Source organism: Sorghum bicolor, chromosome 2, assembly GCF_000003195.3.
Source record: "Sorghum bicolor cultivar BTx623 chromosome 2, Sorghum_bicolor_NCBIv3, whole genome shotgun sequence".
Classification (NCBI taxonomy): domain Eukaryota; kingdom Viridiplantae; phylum Streptophyta; class Magnoliopsida; order Poales; family Poaceae; genus Sorghum; species Sorghum bicolor.
The window spans coordinates 50,238,960-50,258,315 of record NC_012871.2 but is presented as its reverse complement, the minus strand read 5'-3'; the positions used below and the strand labels follow the sequence as shown (position 1 = coordinate 50,258,315).

At 45.1% G+C, this 19,356-nt stretch overlaps 1 protein-coding gene across 1 annotated transcript; it reads right to left on the bottom strand.

Annotated features, from left to right (window-relative positions):
• LOC8071876 (putative uncharacterized protein DDB_G0287975) lies at positions 238 to 1,220 on the bottom strand. Its single transcript, XM_021452944.1, has 3 exons — positions 943 to 1,220; positions 648 to 858; positions 238 to 534 (listed from the first exon to the last, which is right to left on the bottom strand). The coding sequence occupies exons 1-3, from the start codon at positions 1,105 to 1,107 to the stop codon at positions 488 to 490; spliced, it is 423 nt and encodes a 140-aa protein (XP_021308619.1). The 5' UTR covers positions 1,108 to 1,220; the 3' UTR covers positions 238 to 487.

The window sequence follows — 19,356 nt, the reverse complement described above, 5'->3', positions numbered from 1 at the left end:
AGTTGGAAGTAGGATAGCTCCATAGAAGTTATTATAATTTCCATCCTGTTATTGTTCTGCACTTGAAAGGGTCGAGTGATCATTCCTGTGAGTATGGGCAATTGTGGAGGACACATTTTCAGATTATATTTAAGAATATGTGATGGCAGATTTAAGTGTTTCCTTAGATCTTTTCTTGTTCTGTTTGTTGTTGATTTGCTTAAACAGTCGAGATGAATACCCAAATGTTGTACCAGCTGCGATTCAATGCTGACGGTGACATGGGAATATTGCAATGACTCAGACTTTAAACACCAAGAAAGAAACAGACAATACAAGTGAACATCCTTAACCTCTTTTTTTTTGGAGGAAACATCGTTAAACTTGTACAACGGACAACGTATCAACCAAACCAGTCATAACTAGAACAGTGGCAATATTCAGGGAACACACAGCCAAACCAAGGGAGCTTCAGATTCTCAAGGGGCATGAAGTTGCTGGCGTGGCGTCACTTTGCTGCTGGCTGCACGGTCTTCTTCTCCTTGGTTGGCGGCTCTGGAGAAGATGATCACGCAATCAGCGATTTGATAAACAAAATTCAGAACTACTGCTCAGGTCAGGAAGATGAGAGACCAAAAAAAAGCAGTGAATTATTTAGTGGATTATACTTGAGATGAGGGCCTTGGGACGGTCCTTGAAGAGGATCTTGTGCCGGATGATGCCAATCACCTCCAGCTCCACCTCCTCCGCCGCCGCCGGTGGCTCTTGTTCCCCACAACCAGCATTCACCTTCTTCTTCCGGAGCACCAGCAGGGGCTTCTTGAGCGTCACCTTGGTCCCGGCGAGCTCGTGGTACCCAACCGTGAAGGTGTACCCTGCCTGCTACCACATGGAGAGCACCTAGAAATCAGCCAAGAAACCAGACGACAAGAGAGGGCCAAGGAATCAAACAAGATCTCTTGCCTTGGAAGATGAGGACGGGGAGGGGGCGGAGCAGAGGCGGCCGATGTGGAGTCCGCGGATGTCGCCGGCGAAGGAGGCCTGCGGCTGCACCACGCCCTGCAGCTCCACGACGGCCCACTCCGGGCACGACGACTCGCCGCACCCGCACTGCACGCGGATCTGCATCGCCGCCCCTCTGCTTCGCTTCGATTTCGATTCGATCCCCTTCCCTTCGCCGGCCGAGCAGAGGAGAGCAATAGGATGCGATAAACAGGCAAAAGAGGGGATGGGTCCCTTTTCACGTTTCTCAGATTGGCGCCAAAGTGCCGCTAGCTTTCCCGCCATTTCCCCCGGTGGTTCGCGCCAACCCCGGGTGAGGAGAAAATCACTATTACACGGTGGTTTGCTATTCTATGACCCCAACATCCACTTCGCTAAGGCCTTGTTTAGTTCGCAAAAATTTTCAAAATTCTCCACCACATCGAATCTTTGGTCGCATGCATGGAGCATTAAATATAGATAAAAATAAAAACTAATTGCATAGTTTACGTGAGATGAATCTTTTGAGCCTAGTTACTCCGTGATTGGACAATGTTTGTCAAATAAAAACGAAAGTGCTACGGTGCCCAAAAACGAAAATTTTTGCGAACTAAACAAGGCCTAAATATATAACTACATATGATTTTGATTCATTTAATTATTTTTGAAGTTCCAAATACATATATTTTCTATTAATGACCGTATTGCCCTTCTGGTATTCCCCGATGTCTTTCTCTCGTACCCACGGGTCTCCCGAGGGGAACATGGCTCTTCGTTTTCTCGACCTGTCACCGCCAGCTGCTTGCCGCCTACCGCCCCTCCACCCCTCCCTAAAGGTGCTCACGCACGACCAATCGCCATGGACGACAAGAGGAGTGAACTAGAGGGGTCATGTGCCCTAGCCCTAGACCAAGCGGCAACCGCTGGTGGCCTGGCCGTGGCGGTTTTTTTTATTTTTAGCCCAAATTTGAAACAAATTCAAATTTAGGCCGGTTTAAATTTTTTTATAACTAACCCGTTTGGCCCCGGCCCCATGCATGGCGGGGCAAATGCACAGCACCCCGCCAAGCATGGCGGCGGGGTAGGGCCGCCACGTGGCGCCCGGCTGGCGGAGCTGGCTGACGTGGACCCCGTCATGATCCATGGCGGGTTAGGGGCACCCCGCCGTGGATCAGGGCAGGGTATGCTCGCGCCCATTTAAGCCAGCCGAGAGCTCACTCTAGCTCATTTGTCTACCTCTCTCACCCCGAGGGCCTCTCTTTCTCTCCCTCTCTCACACCCGAGCGCCGCTCTTCTCCAGTGTCCCTTCCCGTCGTCCTTCACCCCTATTGCCCCTCCCCAGCGCCCCTCCTCGTTGCGGCCGGCCATTGCCGGTCCTTGTCCTGGCCACCCCTCGTTTGAAGAAGGTAAATTTCTTATTTACTTTATGTTTCTATAGTTTAATTTAGTTATAGTATGCTTGGTAAATTTCTTATTACGTTAGTTTGTTTAGTTATAGTTTGTTAGTTTGTTTAGTTATGTGATTTGTGTTGAATTATTAGCGTGTTTTAGACGGAGGACTCGTATCGTGAGTCGATTTGGCGAAAATGGGTCGTCCTACGTGGGTATAGTGCGAGCCTCTGTCCTTATGTGTATAGGCTGCGCGTTATTGTGCCATTTGGAAGAGGGGCATCTATATCTGCTTGCCCGGGAAACCTTGTGGCCCTAACATGTTAGACGAACTTTTGAAAGGCTTCATAGTGATCCCTGCCGACCTTCCTTGGTAGTGGGTTAAGAGGTCGACGGGACTCGGGCGAAAGGGTAAATCATGACTCATGGGTAAAGATGTAGAAGCGGCCTTGGAGCTTGTTATGTTATTATGTTCATTTGATTATCGTTTATGCTATGAGTTAATTATGCTTACAATTGATCATGTGATTATTGGATTATTTATGCTACCTTGACCATTGCTATTAAATTATGAATATGTTGTCCACTATTAAAAGCTAAATGCAGTTAAACCAGTGTCGGCCATTTGAGCCTCACGAACCCCTGGTTATACTTGTTGAGTACGATATGTGCTCACTCTTGCAATTTCCCAACACCTCAGGATATGCTAATGAAGATGACTGGAATGAGGACTATCGCTATGAGTACTAGGTTTGGAGTCAACCAGTCAACAGTGTCCCTGTGTGGAGCTTCCGTCGAGAGCGTTGTTTATTCTTGTTATCATTATTGTATAAGACTATGTGATTTATTATCGTTCCGCTATGTAACAAACACTGCGATGGTACATTTGAGATTTGTCTACTTATGTGTGCGTCTATTTTTAGGGCACATATGAGTCTTTTATGCATCCTATTTTGTTTTTAAAATATGAGTGTGACAAATTGGTATCAGAGCTTTGTTGGCTGTCGGACGCAAGCCTAGTTAGGAATTGACCGTCTTAAGGTTTTGAAATTGCTATAAAATTCTTGCTCTATAAACCTTGATATTTTCTTCTACACTATATCCTCTTCATCGCTATTCATCTTCACCTTGTTGCTTATTTTAAAGACTTGTTCTCAACCCCACCCCTTGCTTCGCAAGTTGAGTCAATGCTTGAAATGTGAACCTTTGATGCTTGGTTTGGTTTGTTATTATGCTTATGCTTGATTTGGATCTTTCTAATGAGTGTAATGATCTTATGGATTTTCTCTATAATTTCATTTAGTTATAGGCTTATGGCATAAGGATTAATGAACTAAATAGTTGGGGTTGGTTAAAATCCTGTTTCTGTCCTTTGCTGATTTCTAGAGCAGTCTGCAATAAATCTGATGGCAGCTAGAGAAAGAGGCAGAGGCCATGGCATGGGTGCCAATGATCCAATTATTGTGAAAGAGCTCATGCAAACTCAGAATGAGATGATGCACGTTTTCATGCAGCACCTACAGCAACAACCTTCACCACCATCGTCACCTGTTCATGTGAGAGATAAGTGTGGCGAATTTATGAAGGGAAGACCTCCGGTGTTTACACACTCAGCTGATCCTATGGAGGCAGATGATTAGCTACGTGCTGTGGAGAGGCAACTGAACATAACACAGTGCAATGATATAGAAAAGGTGTAGTATGCTTCTGGACAACTTCAGGAAGCAGCCCAGACCTGGAGAGAGTCATATCCACAATTGGTTGTTTATGCACTGCTCAATCTCGAGGATGAGATTCTTTTAAGGGGAGTAGAGTTTGTAACACCCAAAAATTTGATTTTAATTAATAGGAATTAATTTGATTTAATTAAGTATTTTTATGAGCATTTAATTTAGTGAATAAATAATTTTTGTTGAAAAATAAAATTCATCATAGGTTTAATAACCTTGATTGTGCATTCATGCTGGAGCATGGTGTTTTTGTGTTGATTGTTTGATTTTATTTTATTTATTCTTTGCTCAAAAACCCCTTTGAAAAAAAGAGAATTGAAAAAAAAATAAAAGAAAAAGGGGACAACCTCCCTGGATCCAGGCCGGCCCAGCTTCCCTTTCCCCCCGCAGCCCAGCATTTCCCCCTCTCCCTTTCTTTCTTTTGGCCCGCAGCGCGGCCCAACCGGCCAGGCCGCATGCGCGCCTCCCTCCCCCTTCTTCCGTTCGGTGGCCGACAGCTGGGGCCCCCTCCTTCTCTCGCTGACGGGTGGGACCCACCGAGCGGCGCCTTCTCCTTCCCTGTTCGTGACCGAGCAGGACTCCCGGGAGGAGATCAAATCCACAATTTTCTTGCCTTTTTCGCCAATCAACGCCCTATAAAGTACCCCGCGATGCCCCGCGTCGTGTTTTTGCATCTAGAACGCGAAACCACGCCCTAGCCGCTCTAAACCGCAAGCTTTTGGATCTGGGCGTGGCTGATCACGTTCTTCTACGTGGTGCGCGCTCGTCGTTCGCTCTCGGGCCGCAAGCATCCCCTTGGTGAGTTCGCTTCTTCCTCCTCTGCTCACGGTCTCGGCTTGAGTTTTGGTGCACGGGGGCGAGGGAACCGAGGACGCCGACGAGCCTCGTGGCGGCGCCCATGGCGCACCACCGCGCCGGAGCGGTGAGCCGGCCGGCCGGCCACCTATGCCCCCCGCATGGATCATGAACCGTTGGATCGTAGATCAACGGCCTAGAACAAAACGTACCCTTTCGGCTGTGAAAGTTCATAAAGAGTCCCTGGTTGTTTTTAATAATTACTCCGCAGTCCTTGGCGCTCTGAGTAGATTTCGATTTTCAACTGCGAAAGCGTAATCCTGGCCGGCTGAGTCAAAATAGATTTTCAGATATTTACAGAATTGCCATTGAATTTGTTTTGCTTATAAAATATTCGTTTTAACTCTGTTTTTGTCCATTCAAATTTTGTTAGATTCGTATTTACGAGCTCTACAAGTTAGAAGTATTAATTCACTATTTTGAAACATTTTATTTTTGCAGTAGCTTTTAATTAATTATTTATCTATAGGAAATCTTAGGAAATTCATAACTTCTACGTTTTAATTCTGATTTTTGTGAACTTTACGTTTGTGTGTTCATAGCGCTGCGTAGAATGTTTTTATAAACTTTTATATTTGTTTTACCACTGTTTAGTGTATTGTTCTAATTATAGCTTGTTTGCTTTGTGTATGATTGTCTACATTCGATTGCGTGTTGTTGATTGATGTTTGGGAATAGACGGTGAGCGATACGTTGGTGATCAAGGTCAATCTTTTGAAGACCACCAGCAGGCTCAGGAGAGCTTTGATCAAAGAAAGTATAACTTGGGATCATCCTTGTTACCTATTCACTTATAAATACACATATATATCATATGCATGCTTCCACCTTGTCGACCTTAGCAAAATCATAGATGATTGTTACCTAGATTCCTTGCTACCTACTTGATATGCATTTGGTGTAGTTGTGCTAGTGCTTGATATAATCCATGATCTTGTAAGATGATTAATAGCTGTGCAATGAACATAAAAGAATGACAAATAACTATATAAGATCTTGTCTGTACGTGATCACCCAGGACAACAGTGCAACCATGAGGGCTATAATGGCTCTGGCTTTAGCTCAGTATGAAGACCTTTTCTAGCTTGTTAGAGGTTACCCGTAAGGGCGCTAGAGGGGCTTGCCGACACGGGGATAGTGCGAGCCTCTGTCCTTATGTGTATAGGCTACGCGTCATTGTGCCATTTGGAAGGGGGGCATCTATATCTGCTCGCCCGGAAAACCTTGTGGCCCTAACATGTTAGACGAACTTTTAAAAGGCTTCATAGTGATCCCTGCCGACCTTCCTTGGTAGTGGGTTAAGAGGTCGACGGGCCTCGGGCGAAAGGGTAAATCATGACTCATGGGTAAAAATGTACAAGCTCTGCAGAGTGTTAAAAACTAGTATACTAGCCGAGCTCACGGTCAGGAGCGGCCTTGGGGACATCTACATTAAGATGATGAGCTTGTTATGTTATTATGTTCATTTGATTATCGTTTATGCTATGAGTTAATTATGCTTACAATGGATCATGTGATTATTGGATTATTTATGCTACCTTGACCATTGCTATTAAATTATGAATATGTTGTCCACTATTAAAAGCTAAATACAGTTAAACCAGTGTCAGCCATTTGAGCCTCACGAACCCCTGGTTATACTTGTTGAGTACGATATGTGCTCACTCTTGTAATTTCCCAACACCTCAGGATATGCTAATGAAGATGACTGGAATGAGGAACTATCGCTATGAGTACTAGGTTTGGAGTCAACCAGTCAACAGTGTCCCTGTGTGGAGCTTCCGTCGAGAGCGTTGTTCATTCTTGTTATCATTATTGTATAAGACTATGTGATTTATTATCGTTCCGCTATGTAATAAACACTGCGATGGTACATTTGAGATTTGTCTACTTATGTGTGCGACTGTTTCTAGGGCACATATGAGTCTTTTATGCATCCTAATTTGTTCTTAAAATATGGGTGTGACAGCGTGGGAGGAAGACTCCAGAAGGTGGTGGGAATGAGGCAAAGTAGCGCCAACCGGCCCCAGGGTGGGGCCGGCCAGCCCCACCTTTCCTCCTCCGTGGCTCTCGTTCCTTCGGGTGTCTTCTAGACCCTTCCTGAGTCTTCTCGTGATGTTTTCCGGTGGCCGGCGCGGATGAGTTTCGTGGTAAATATGCACTAGAATCCCTCTTTTCAGCTCTCTATGAAATAAACCCTAGAAAATAAAGAATATGCAAAAACTCGTGCAAATTGTTAGTTTAAACCCTATACTAGTGTGTATTCATGTTCTCCTTCGGTTTTAAAGTTCTAATAAAAGTTGACGTTATCGACCGTCAACAATTCCCCCAAGCTTACCTTTTGCCAGTCCCTGGGCAAACAACCCAAGCCTAATTAATAAACTTTGATCAGGAGTTGCTACAATACTTCCACTTCTTTTAAGTACACTTGCTTTTAAACATAAATTGTCCTCTGGTCTAACTTTCGAACTTACCCATTTTACCTTTAACCATGGAGCTTTACAACTTTTGCATAAGTCTTGAGTAATTGAAAGATAAAACAATCAAGTCAAGCACTATGTCTTAAATCCTTCATAGTATCAATGTTCTGGAGTTTTGCAAGTTTTCGAAATAAAATTCAGAGCTTAATTGTATGACACCCTCAAGTCTCTTATTATGTAGTATTTATGGATCTCACTGAGGCATTAATGAGGTTATGCCTTCTTACAACTAAGGATATATATAGTGGAGCTTATAGGAGTGGCAATAACAAGGATGAACATACTTGCATTTTATATATTGTAAAGTCAAATAATGGATTCACAGAGAATCAAGGCATACAATCAAATCAAGATGTGCGTGTGTATGGAATATGGTGGATAGGTGCATATATAGTATTTAGTGGCTAATCCTATTTCTACTTTTGCTCTTTGAAAATTACTTCCTCCCTTAAAACTTAGAACTTTTCATAGGAAACCATGGGCTATCTTTATTCTCTTTTTTCATTACTGTGGGAGGCGGGCATCGATGTACCCATTGTTTTAATTGCTCGGACACTTGTCCATCTTTTACTCCCCTTTTTATTTTTTTATTTTTAAATACTTTTGCATAGCCACATGCATCCTTTGAATTAAATAATCGGAGAGATAATGATAAGAACTTAGAACAATTAAATGGGGGTTGTCCTATAGGGTATATTTTTGGGTGTTTACTCCTAGTGTAGGAGAAAGAACATTTTTAAGGTGGATTGTCACACCCAATTTCAAGGAAGAAATTGAATGCAAAAACTTATGTGCGCCCAGAGATCAATCACACACATAAGTAACAAATTAAATACCATCATCGCAGTGTTTACAACAAACGTAGTTATTACATCACAAAGTCTGGCATAAAATCGGAAATATAAATATGATAATCTAAGATAACTATCTCATGGCCCTCACACAGGGAAGGTCGACTGGTGAAGCACAAGCCTAATAGTCCTCAGGGTAGTCCTCATAGCCACCACCTTCTGTTACCCATCCGGGATTTTTATCCAAAGAAAAGAAATATACAAGCATGTGTACCTCTCGTACTCCACAAGCATAGCATGAGGATTTATGAGGCTCAAACAGGCTAAACTAGGTTCACTGCATCAGCTTTTAGTAGGTCAGTGTTTTATCATTATTTATTATAGAGTATGCTTAAGCTCCCAAATATCCCATATGATCAGTTATTAGAACCATAGTAAGTCAATAAGTCACATTAAAGCATAATTATACATCATCATGTACCATGTAGCCATCAGTAACCAGTTATTCTGTGAGTTTTCCGGGCCGCTCGTGACCGTGAGCACGGCTGTTATAACAGTTTTACACTCTGCAGAGGTTGTGCACTTTCACCGTGAGTCGTGTTGCCCATATGCCCGGGGTCCGTCGACCCCCAAACACTACCAAGGTGAGCGGGCAGGGTACACTATGAAGCCTTCCATAGGCCTATTCTAACCAGTTAGGGCCGCGAGGTTTCCTCGGCAGGCAGATGTAGAAAACCCCCCTTTTCTATGGCACATTTCCATCGCGGCTATACTCATAGAAACAGGGGCAGCCCTACACCCAAAGTGGCAAGCGCCTCTTGCGCCCTTTCGGGTAACCTCTAACGAGTTAGAAAAGATCCTATTACTGAGCTAAAGTCAGAGCCATATGACTCTCCCGGTTGCACTGTAAGTCCCAGCTTTTGCCGACAGATAAGTCCTTACGGAGGGTCTAGGACAACCTGACCAACAGTCATTTGTACCATAGCCCTATGTTCCATTTATCATAATCATGTTTAATCATCTAACCATGGTTCCTTCACTGATTTCAGATCATATATAATTGGAGTTAGAGCACTAGCACTTCTACCCATATGCAATAAAAACCCTCGGAAACAAGGTAATTGTCATCAACAGCTAGGATGTCCTTATAGTTTGCAATATTATACACATGCAGGGTGAAATGCTTAAAGATGAGTAGGACAACAAGGTAGGCCCATGCTATACTTGCCTTGGTTCACGTACTCCTGCTGTTCTTGCTGGTCCTGCTGATCCCCAAAGAGCTCCGGACTCCCGAAATACTCCTCACCGTCTGGGCTCGATCAATACATCACAATCATCACGCATACCAAGACAAACATGCAAGAGAACAATTCCTAAAGTTAGAACAATACACCAGCAGTAAATAAATTAAATAAAAGTTTTCCAAAATCATCTACGTGCTGCTACGATCACGTCAGCGCGAAGTTCACGAAAATCGGAGCTAAAACGACCAAGTTACGACTTTTCGACGATTTCCTATAGGCAAATAATTAATTAAACCTAACCCTGAAAATAAAAAGTGGCAAACTGCAGAAACAGCAGTACTATCATGTAGAGAATTTAATTACGAATCTAACGCAATTTGAACGGGTCAAAACGGAGCTATAACGAATATTTTATGGCCAAAACAAGTTCAGTGGCAATTCTGTAAATAAAGCAGGATTTAAATGAATTTAAATAAATATAAAATTTCTGGAATATTCTCTGGCCGGGGACTGCGGGCACAAAAACACAATTTTTGGGGGTCTCTTAATCAAAATCGCCCCCGAAGGGGTATCGGCTCTTCTCAGCCGTCCGATTAGAAACGGACGCGCGGGATTAAACAAAAAAAAACAGAGAGGGGGAAGGGGGTGGCGCGCCGGCCGGAGAGGGGAGAGGAGGCGGCGGCGCCATTGCTGGCCGGCCCGAGGCTCGCCGGAGCTCCTCCAACAGAGGCTACGGCGGGTGGTTTTTCAAGCCGAGACTACCGGGAGAGAGAGGGGAGAAAGGGGATCACGCTCCCGGCCTCGGAACGACCCGGGAAACGCCCGAGCCGCCGCGCCATGGCCGGCGGCGGAAATCTTCTCCGGCGAGCGCGGCCGGAGCGATAGAAGACCCCGTTTTGCTCGAGAATTGGATGGGGAGAGAGAGGGAAGGGAGAGGAAGCTCACCACGGCGCCAAATCGGAGCGTGAACGTCGAGAATGGCCCGGGACGACGAACTTTGCGCGGAGGGTCGCGACGGCGGTTTACTGCGAGCTCCCGGATGAGGGTAGAGGCGAGGAGGGGAAATGAGAAGGGGAGGGTGCTCTGGCGCGCGCTCTGCCCACTTCTACCTGAGCGCGGGGGGAAAAGAGGAGTCGTGGGGGAGCGGGGCGCGGATTTCGGCCTGGGAAGTTCCAACCGAGAGAGAGCGAGGGAGTCGAGGGTGGCGGTTGGAGGTAGGGGGAGGTCCTGACGGGTGGGCCCCACCCGTCAGCCACCAGCAAGAGAGGGGAAAGGGAGGGGGAGGCGGTTGGGCCAGGCCCGAGAAGGAGAGAGGGGGCGCGCGGGCAGGGGGGGGGGAGTTTGGGCCGAAAGGCCGAATGGGGAGAAAGGGGAAAGAAATCCCTTTTTATTTTTCAAACAGTTTTTCAAACTCTTTTCCAAATGAATTTTTGAATTCAAACATCTTTTCGACAAATCCACTCATCACATAAATAAATGCACCAGCATGTATGCAACAAGGTATTGGCCTAACTTATATTTAATTTTATTTTCTCCAAATTTATTTATTTTCCTATATTGAAAATGCTCACAAAATTATTTAATAAAGCCAAATTCATCTATTTTTAAAAGAGTCAAATTTTGGGTGTTACAATTCTACCCCCCTTAAAAATAATCTCGTCCTCGAGATTGGGTGATGCTTACTCAAACAGATGTGGATACGACTTTCTCAAGTCCTCTTCTCTTTCCCAGGTGGCTTCATCTTCGGTATAACGATTCCATTGCACCTTACACATCTTTATAGTTCTGCTTCTTGTAACTCTGTCTGCAGTTTCCAAGATCTTTATCGGGTACTCTTCATAAGTGAGATCTTCTTTAACGGTCAACTCTTCTATAGGAATCTGCTCTTCGGGTACCCGCAAACACTTCTTCAACTGAGAAACATGGAATACATCATGTACACCTGACAAACTCTCAGGAAGTTCTAACTGATAGGCTACTTCTCCCCGTCTTGCAAGAATCCTGAAAGGTCCGACGTATCTTGGTGCTAGCTTACCCTTCACATTGAATCTCTTCACACTCCTCATAGGAGATACCTTCAGATATACAAAATCACCCTCTTTGAAGCTCAAGTCCCTTCTTCGGGTGTCGGCATAACTTTTCTGCCTCGATTGTGCCACTCTTAGATTGTCCCTAATCATCCTCACTTGTTCTTCGGCACTTCTTAGGACGTCTGGTCCAAACACCTGTGTTTCACCAGTTTGATTCCAGAATAAAGGTGTCCTACACTTGCGACCATACAAAGCTTCAAATGGAGCCATCTTGAGACTCTTCTGGTAGCTGTTGTTATAGGAAAACTCAGCATACGGCAGACTTTTGTCCCAACTAGTGCCATACTGCAGAGCACAAGCTCTAAGCATATCCTCCAAGATTTGATTAATTCTCTCTGTCTGTCCATCAGTCTGGGGATGATAAGCAGAACTGAAGTTCAGCTTAGTTCCCAAGGATCTATCTACTTTGTGCCAAAAGTGCGATGTAAACTGAGTTCCTCGATCGGACACGATCTTCTTTGGAACTCCGTGTAAGCACACAATCCTTTCCATGTATAGCTCGGCTAACCTTGCCCCTTTGTAGTTGGTTTTGACTGGTAAGAAATGTGCAACCTTAGTGAGTCGGTCTACTATTACCCAAATCGAGTCATACCCACGTTGAGTACGTGGCAACCCGGTAATAAAGTCCATACCGACTTCTTCCCATTTCCATTCGGGTATCTGCATTGGTTGCAACAACCCTGCAGGTCGTTGGTGCTCAGCTTTCACCCTCTGACAGGTGTCACACAAAGCAACATACTCTGCCACATCCCTTTTCAATCCATACCACCAATATCTCTCCTTTAGGTCCAAATACATCTTGGTACTCCCAGGGTGTATTGAATAAGCAGAGTCATGCGCCTCACGCAGAATTGTATCTCATATAGCCTTCACTTCAGGCACACATATCCTTTTCCCAAACCATAGGGTACCATTCTTATCTATACTGAAGCCTGGTGCCTTTCCAAGCACTACATTATCTGCTATCTCTTTTAATTTCTCATCCTCCAACTGACTCTTACGTATCTCTTGTTCCAATGTTGGCTCTATCTCTAGACCCATGGTATGATTCACAAAGCCTATGTTGAGGTGTTCTATTTCAGCTCGCAACTCAGCTGGAATAAACGTCAGCTGAAGTCTGTTGACATAGCTTTTCCTACTAAGTGCATCTGCAACTACATTTGCTTTCCCAGGGTGATAATGCACTTCCAGGTCATAATCCTTGATCAACTCTAACCAACGACGTTGCCTCAGATTCAGGTCTGACTGGGTGAAGATATACTTTAGGCTCTTATGGTCTGTGTAAATATCACACTTGTGACCAATCAAGTAATGCCTCCAAATTTTTAAAGCATGGACCACCGCGGCTAGCTCTAGATCATGAGTAGGGTAATTCAACTCATGTTTCCTCAACTGCCTAGATGCATAGGCCACTACTCTTCCTTCTTGCATGAGCACGCAACCTAAACCTAAGCGAGAAGCATCACAATAGATGGAGAAGCTCTTGCTTAAGTCAGGTAAGGTCAACACTGGAGCTGTGGTCAATCTCTTCTTTAACTCCTCAAAGTTAGCCTGGCATTTGTCTGACCAAACAAACTTAGCACTCTTCTCTAATAAGGCCGTCATGGGCTTAGCAAGTTTAGAGAATCCTTCAATGAACCTCCTATAATATCCGGCCAATCCCAGAAAACTACGGATTTCACTCACATTGGTCGGGGGTTTCCAATTCAACACATCTTGCACCTTGCTGGGGTCCACGGCTATCCCTCCATTGGAGACCACGTGTCCTAGAAAGGAGACCTCCTTTAGCCAAAACTCACACTTGCTTCTTTTGGCATATAGCTTATGTTCTCTAAGCTTCTGCAAGACTAGCCTCAGATGCTCTGCATGTTCCTCTTTAGTTTTGGAAAAGATGAGTATGTCATCAATGAACACCACTACAAACTTATCCAAGAACTCCATGAACACCTTGTTCATGAGATACATGAAATATGCGGGTGCATTGGTTAGCCCAAAAGACATAACTGTGTACTCATACAGGCCATACCTAGTAGTGAAGGCTGTCTTAGGTACATCCGAAGCACGGATTTTTAGTTGGTGATAACCGGATCGAAGGTCTATTTTTGAGAACACACAAGCACCTTTTAACTGATCAAACAGATCATCAATTCTAGGCAAAGGGTACTTGTTTTTGATGGTTACTTCATTTAGTGACCGGTAATCCACACACATTCTCCTGGTACCATCTTTCTTATCAACAAAGATAACGGGTGCTCCCCAAGGTGATGAACTAGGACGAATAAAACCCTTCTCTAGCAACTCCTTAATTTGCTTCTTAAGTTCCTCTAGTTCATTCACTCCCATTCTATAAGGTCTTTTAGCTATAGGTGCAGTTCCAGGTAAAAGTTCAATAAGGAATTCGATGTCTCGGTCAGGTGGCATACCTGGCAATTCATCAGGGAACACATCAGGGAAGTCATCCACCACTCGGTTCTCCTCGTTGACCTCATCAGTCAACTGGTTCACGGTTGCAGTTGGAGGTGCTTGCACTGCCACTTCTACACAAATTCTATCCCCTTTAGGTGATGTTACTACCACAGACTTCTCCTGGCACTGAATCACTGCCCGATGTTGCTTCATCCAATCCATCCCAAGGATAAGGTCAATACCAGAAGTTCTTAGCACAATGGGGTTTACTTTGAACTCTACCCCCCTTAGAGAAACACTAGTGGAGGGACTCCAATAGTTCGCTGGCATAGTACCCCCCGGTGAATTCACTAGCATTGAGTTTTTCATGGCACATAAAGCTATGCTATGTACTCTAACAAAAGCTTGCGAGATGAAAGAATGCGAAGCTCCGGAATCAAAAAGTACAGTAGCAGGGATGGAGTTGATACTGAACGTACCCAGCATGACCTCGGGTGCCTCCTGAGCTGATTCAGTAGACACATGGTTCACACTTCCAGTGTGGGGTGGTCGAGCATTGGGCCTCTGATTATTGTTCTGATTCTGTGGAGCTGAGGGGTTCTGCTTCTTCGGGCACTGATAGGCATAGTGACCCACTTCACCACAATGGTAGCAAGCATTGGGGTTGTTTGCCACCGCTGTCTTCACTGGAGCATTGTTGGGCACACCTGGACGTGGTGCCTGGGGGTTAGCTTGCTGCTGAGGGCGTTGATTACCAAACTGCTGCTGGTACTGGAGACGCTGCTGGTTCTGGTTTTGGTTGCGCGGAGGGTACTGGCCCTGATTCCACGGACTAGGGGGCCTCTGGTTCCTGGGAGGAAAGCCCTGCTGAGGAAACACGCGCGGACGAGTGTTGCTGCTAGATGCCTGCCCCTGAATCTTCCTCTTCTTAGCATCCATCTCTTTGCGCTTATTGTCAATCACAATAGCGCGGTTCACGAGTTCCTGGAAGCTGGGGTAAATATTGGACATCAACTGCAGTTGCAGGCCATCATATAGTCCTTTTAGGAAACGACGTTGCTTGTCAGAATCCTTGGCTACTTCACCCGGAGCGTAACGTGATAATTGAGCGAACTTATCACGGTACTCAGCGACAGTCATGGAGCCTTGCTTGAGAGCACGGAACTCCTCTTGTTTGAGCTCGATGAGCCCCTCTGGAATGTGGTAGGACCGGAAACCCTCGGTGAATTCCCTCCAAGTGACAGGCGGTGCGTTGTCTGGGCGTCCATATTGGTAGGACTCCCACCACTCTTGTGCAGCCCCTTGCAGTTGTCTGGAGGCATACAACACCTTTTCCATGTCATTGCACTGAGCAATGTTCAGCTGCTTCTCCACAGCTCTTAACCAATCATCAGCTTCTAAAGGGTCACTAGCATGTGTAAAAATAGGGGGACGTCCCTTCATGAACTCTCCCCTCTTATCTCGAACCTGGACTGGTGGTGGTACAACGGCGGGCTGGTGATCCAGGCGATCCATCATAGTTTGCATCAATTGAGTTTGCATCAACACGAGCTGCTCCATTGTCACAGGCTGTGGTGGTGGCGGTGGATCCACTGGTGCGCCACGGCCACGTCCACGGCCACGGCCTCGACCTCGACCATGGCCTCTTCCTCCTTCATCAGCCATCTGTTTCCAACAAAGGAATAAGCTTTTAGAGGTCTTTCCATAATTAATAACTGATTATAATATCAAATAGACTTTGCTGAAATTTTTCTGGACAGGATGCAAAATCAGCAGTGCAGTATTTAACTCATAACTCGAGTTTCTGAGATCCAACAGAGACGTGCCATACATGTTTGGAAAGCTTATAAAATTTGTTACAACTTTTGTTCAGACCACTTTTACAGATTCTGAAATTATCTTGATCAAAAACTGGGGTAAATCGAATCTGTTCTGTGCTCTAGTCTGCGCAATAGTCCCAGATTGTAACAAGGATATCTCCCAGATCCGAGCAGGTTTTAACGTGGTTCCAGTTGCAAATGAGAGATACAGAAGTCTAGTTTCCTCCACAAAATTTTCAAAGTTTTTGGACGTACCACTTCAGAGATAAAAGTTAAACATCACAGGCTGCTCCAGAAAAACAGCACAGCAACAGCAGAATATACCAACCCAACTAAGCATTCGATAATTAAACTTAAGGTAACAGAAGTTTGTAGATAAATCCACAACCTTCCAGCAGTCATTACAAAGATTCGAATCATGCAAATACACAAACAAATTCAACGGACACATCAATTGTTCACAAGCACTTCAAACTCAACTGACACAACGGGACTACGAAATAAAACAACTATGGCATCCTAGGCCTATGGTGCGTCGCCGGAGATGCTAGGAGGTGCGGTCTTCTTCTTGTAGAGCGGTGGCAACTCAAGCTGCTCTCTAAGGCTGTCCACCATCTCCTGGAAGCGATCTATGGAATCCTGCTGATCACGTAGCTCCTCCTGTAGGTCATCATTGGCCATCTGCAGGACATGCATATGCCTAACAGTTGCATCCAATGGCGTGTCAACCTCCTGCGGGTTCTCAATAGACCAAGTACCAATAGTAGAATCATGGCGAGGGAGGAACTTGTACTGGTCTGCTCTCATGGCCTCATAGCGAAGGCCATGGTAGTGAGTGTAAGCCATCCGGGCGGCATCCTCCATGCTATCCTGTGCCTCAGCTCGCCTAGCAACGTGTCCATGGATGCTCTCCACCATATAGCTGTCATGTGCCTCATTCCCCACAGTGATGGTAAGATCCGACCTCCAGTAGGTGGCCTCATAGGGGTGTGTGTACTCCGCACAGCAGTACCTAATGCCAATCTCCTTATCGGCATAGTAAGTATCTAGCATCTCCCTAAGCAAGTTGTGGTAGTAGGCTGTCATTGAAGGATACTTGTAGTGGATGGTGGTAGTCCATCCTGGGTTTTCTTCCTCAGGATCAGCTGGAGGCACCACCTCTGGTACAGCAGGGGCAGCAGGTGCAACTGGTGGAGCTGGTGGTGCAGGTGCAGCAGGTGGAACAGGTGCTGTGGGTGGAGGTGGAACAGGTGCAGCTGCTACAGGGGAGTCCATCCAGTTCTCATCATCATCATCCACCTCTGTCACCATCGCTGGGTCCTCTTCCTCCATGGGGACGGTCTTATTGTCGGAGATGTCCACCACTGGCTGGGACGACTGGGGTGTGAACTGAGAGATGTAGCTCCTGGTGCTGGCACGGCGAGACCACGTGACAGGCGGCATCTATAAATTTTATTTTAAGATTAGATCAATATTTTGGCAATAGAATAAGTGATATAAGCATAATAAATTTTATAAAATAACAAAAAGTAAGGTAGAGAGCATTAAATAAATAAAACAAAAACTCTATATCGACCATTGCTACCTAGGCTTGCGTCCTACAGTCAACACGGCTTTGATACCAATTTGTCACACCCAATTTCAAGGAAGAAATTGAATGCATAAACTTATGTGCGCCCAGAGATCAATCACACACATAAGTCACAAATTAAATACCATCATCGCAGTGTTTACAACAAACGTAGTTATTACATCACAAAGTATGGCATAAAAGCGGAAATATAAATATGATAATCTAAGATAACTATCTCATGGCCCTCACACAGGGAAGGTCGACTGGTGAAGCACAAGCCTAATAGTCCTCAGGGTAGTCCTCATAGCCACCACCATCTGTTACCCATCCGGGATTTTTATCCAAAGAAAAGAAATATACAAGCGTGAGTACGTCTCGTACTCCACAAGCATAGCATGAGGATTTATGAGGCTCAAACAGGCTAAACTAGGTTCACTGCATCAGCTTTTAGTAGGTCAGTGTTTTATCATTATTTATTATAGAGTATGCTTAAGCTCCCAAATATCCCATATGATCAGTTATTAGAACCATAGTAAGTCAATAAGTCACATTAAAGCATAATTATACATCATCATGTACCATGTAGCCATCAGTAACCAGTTATTCTGTGAGTTTTCCGGGCCGCTCGTGGCCGTGAGCACGGCTGTTATAACAGTTTTACATTCTGCAGAGGTTGTGCACTTTCACCGTGAGTCGTGTTGCCCATATGCCCGGGGTCCGTCGAACCCCAAACACTACCAAGGTGAGCGGGCAGGGTACACTATGAAGCCTTCCATAGGCCTATTCTAACCAGTTAGGGCCGCGAGGTTTCCTCGGCAGGCAGATGTAGAAAACCCCCCTTTCCTATGGCACATTTCCATCGCGGCTATACTCATAGAAACAGGGGCAGCCCTACACCCAAAGTGGCAAGCGCCTCTTGCGCCCTTTCGGGTAACCTCTAACGAGTTAGAAAAGATCCTATTACTGAGCTAAAGTCAGAGCCATATGACTCTCCCGGTTGCACTGTAAGTCCCAGCTTTTGCCGACAGATAAGTCCTTACGGAGGGTCTAGGACAACCTGACCAACAGTCATTTGTACCATAGCCCTATGTTCCATTTATCATAATCATGTTTAATCATCTAACCATGGTTCCTTCACTGATTTCAGATCATATATAATTGGAGTTAGAGCACTAGCACTTCTACCCATATGCAATAAAAACCCTCGGAAACAAGGTAATTGTCATCAACAGCTAGGATGTCCTTATAGTTTGCAATATTATACACATGCAGGGTGAAATGCTTAAAGATGAGTAGGACAACAAGGTAGGCCCATGCTATACTTGCCTTGGTTCACGTACTCCTACTGTTCTTGCTGGTCCTGCTGATCCCCAAAGAGCTCCGGACTCCCGAAATACTCCTCACCGTCTGGGCTCGATCAATACATCACAATCATCACGCATACCAAGACAAACATGCAAGAGAACAATTCCTAAAGTTAGAACAATACACCAGCAGTAAATAAATTAAATAAAAGTTTTCCAAAATCATCTACGTGCTGCTACGATCACGTCAGCGCGAAGTTCACGAAAATCGGAGCTAAAACGACCAAGTTACGACTTTTCGACGATTTCCTATAGGCAAATAATTAATTAAACCTAACCCTGAAAATAAAAAGTGGCAAACTGCAGAAACAGCAGTACTATCATGTAGAGAATTTAATTACGAATCTAACGCAATTTGAACGGGTCAAAACGGAGCTATAACGAATATTTTATGGCCAAAACAAGTTCAGTGGCAATTCTGTAAATAAAGCAGGATTTAAATGAATTTAAATAAATATAAAATTTCTGGAATATTCTCTGGCCGGGGACTGCGGGCACAAAAACACAATTTTTGGGGGTCTCTTAATCAAAATCGCCCCCGAAGGGGTATCGGCTCTTCTCAGCCGTCCGATTAGAAACGGACGCGCGGGATTAAACAAAAAAAAACAGAGAGGGGGAAGGGGGTGGCGCGCCGGCCGGAGAGGGGAGAGGAGG